This window comes from Hipposideros armiger, unplaced genomic scaffold (genome assembly GCF_001890085.2).
Source record: "Hipposideros armiger isolate ML-2016 unplaced genomic scaffold, ASM189008v1 scaffold_1227, whole genome shotgun sequence".
NCBI lineage: Eukaryota > Metazoa > Chordata > Mammalia > Chiroptera > Hipposideridae > Hipposideros > Hipposideros armiger.
Genome location: NW_017732577.1, coordinates 62123 through 64673, shown reverse-complemented (window position 1 = coordinate 64673; position 2551 = coordinate 62123). Strand labels below are relative to the sequence as shown.

Here is a 2551-nt window from a genome sequence, read left to right as displayed (position 1 = left end):
CTGGGGAATTGGGGGAGGGGAACAGCGTTGGGGAATTGGGGAGGGGGAACCGACAAGTTGCTGTCCTTTTGTTCTTCAGTCTAGTGGAGGACGTCACTTCACTGGCCCATGTTGGTATTATCATTGCGCTCTTCCTGGGTGAGGGAGATGGGTCGCAGGCCTCTGGACGGCTGCTCACAGCAGCTCTTGGCAGCTCACACCAGCTGCCGCCCACTCACGCTGGCTGCCAGCCACACACGGTAGCTTATGGCAGCTCCCACTGCAGCAGGAGCTACAGCCTACGCCATCCCTGGAGAGTCACAGCAGCCCAGATCCAGGTCGAGCTGTTGTTCACCATCTTAGAGGGCATCTTAGAGGACAGTGTCACTGGCCCTCATGTGGGATCCAAACCGGGGCCCTGCTGCTCAGAGCTGGCGTCCCAAGCCAGTTCTTAATCAACGTGCCACTCGGCCGGCCCTAAATTTATAGTTTTTGTCTTATAATGGCAGGATGGCAGTTTTATTAACTATAGTTCTATATGTCTTTCTCGCTCAGCAAAATTATGTATTAAACAACATTTTCACTTTATAAAATGACATACTGTCTTCTGCATTTACAAAGATCTCTGCAAATATGACATTGGGAAGGATACACATTAAAATCCGATGCTGGCTGCCTGTCGTCCATTACCAGAAGCAGGGTGGCTCCCAGCGCCACACAGAACAGGATGGGCCCAGCTAGGTCGGTTTCATTCATAATGCTGCCATCTGCTGGCTTCAGTGGGTTTAACACTGTCAAGGTTTTTTGCCATATGTGATCAAAATTAATTCCAAGTTCTGTAAAAAGGGAAAAAAAGGAGATAATATAAATATAGAAAAATAGCACCAGTAATATTTTAAATTAAAGTTAACAGCTGATTAATTACTTAGTGTTTTAATCTGATTGTTATACCTTCAAAATTAAAATTATATGTAATATATAGGAACCATAAATAAAAAATAAATAAATAAATAAATAAATAAATAAATAAATAATAGATTGTTATTACCAAACAATGAACTAAAACAAATACTTTAGAGAAATGATTCCATCAAGGAATATTTTCCCTGACTTATGGGAATCGAAGCTTAAAATCTAGCTGAACATTGAGAAATGGATATTCTACAGTCAAAAAATAAAGTAAAATGTTAGCTAACAGACCAAAAGTCCCATCGTCTTGCCCATTTAGATAGCTTGTGTTCCTACAATTTCCATTGCAAACTCTTTTGAAATGTCGTCATATCAAACATAGCTGAATTTTTCACTTAGCTGAATGACCTGAACTGAAGATATTTCAGCCAGGGTCTGGGATTTTACTTCCACCCTGCCTGCTGAGAAGAGCAGTTCTATGCTGCCTGCCTGACACTCCACCAACGAGAAACAGGATGGCCCTTGTAGGGAGTAAAAGGAAGCAGGACATGCGTGCCTTCTTTGACCAGTTAAATGCTCTGTGTGGTTGAGTCTGTGTATTCAAAGATTAAAACCTTGAGACAAGTTTACCATTCCCTTTTATAAGTGGCTCAGTGTGCATGAGTCCAAACTCATTTCGACAGTTCTAATTCTTTTTTCCAATGCCTTCTTTTCCAAATTCTGACTGCCAACTCACAGTTGCTTCTGTTAGATTCTGCTCCTCTTACATGTTTTTTTAATTAAAATTTATTGGGGTGACAATGGTTAGTAAAATTACATAGGTTTCAAGTGTACAAAACAATCTCACACATTTGACAATTTGACATCCACTGAATAGAGAAATAAATACTGACACAACATCTATTTCTTTTCTCACCACTCCTATAAACTTTAAGATATATCTTGAGTAGAAAAAAAGAACATTCAAAAAAACCCAAAAGAACATGACTTCATTGTTTAGAAACCAATAATCAAGCTGGTTACCCTCCTTCTATCATTTTAAATTTGAATAAGAGTGAGGTAGATGTTAGGAAAAACTGGAGCTAAACTACTGTAAAGTAAAAGCATTTCAAGTAAAAAGAGTTGAATGTTTTTTTACTAAATGTTTTTACTGAATTTTGCTGTGAGCTCTGTAAGATTTACTTACATGCTTTGGTCTTACAGACACACAGTGAAGCTAGCTAGGGCTGTTATTTTACTCCTATTTTGTGCATCAGATTGCTGAGGTTCTGAGAGACTAAGTAACTTTTCCAAAGTCACAGAGATAATAATAGAAAATCTAGGCTTCAACACTGGAGAATTTGACTCAAGAACCCAAACTTAAAAATAAAAATCCAATTTAAGAATGGACGGAAGTGAATAGACATTTCTCCAAAGAAGGTACATGAAACAGGTACATGAAAAAATGCTCAACATAAATAATCATCAGGGAAATACAAATCAAAACCACAATGAGATATTACCTCACTCCTGTTTGAATGGCTATCAACAAAAAAGACAAGAAATAACAAGTGTTGGTGAGGAGGTGGAGAAAAAGGAAGCCTCATGCACTATTGGTGGGAATGTTAATTGGTGCAGCCACTATGGAAAACAGTATGAAGTTTCCTCAAAAATTAAAAAAAAA

General features: G+C 38.7%; 1 protein-coding gene across 1 annotated transcript in view; it reads right to left on the bottom strand.

Annotated features, from left to right (window-relative positions):
• The window catches only part of YIPF7 (Yip1 domain family member 7), a 49620-nt gene that overhangs the window by 9265 nt on the left and 37804 nt on the right, over positions 1-2551 (bottom strand). Inside the window, exons 2-3 of the mRNA XM_019633032.1 lie at positions 905-930; positions 670-815 (exon numbers count right to left, since the gene is read on the bottom strand). Of these exons, the coding sequence (XP_019488577.1) occupies positions 670-815; positions 905-930 (172 nt within the window). The remainder of the gene's footprint in view (positions 1-669; positions 816-904; positions 931-2551) is intronic.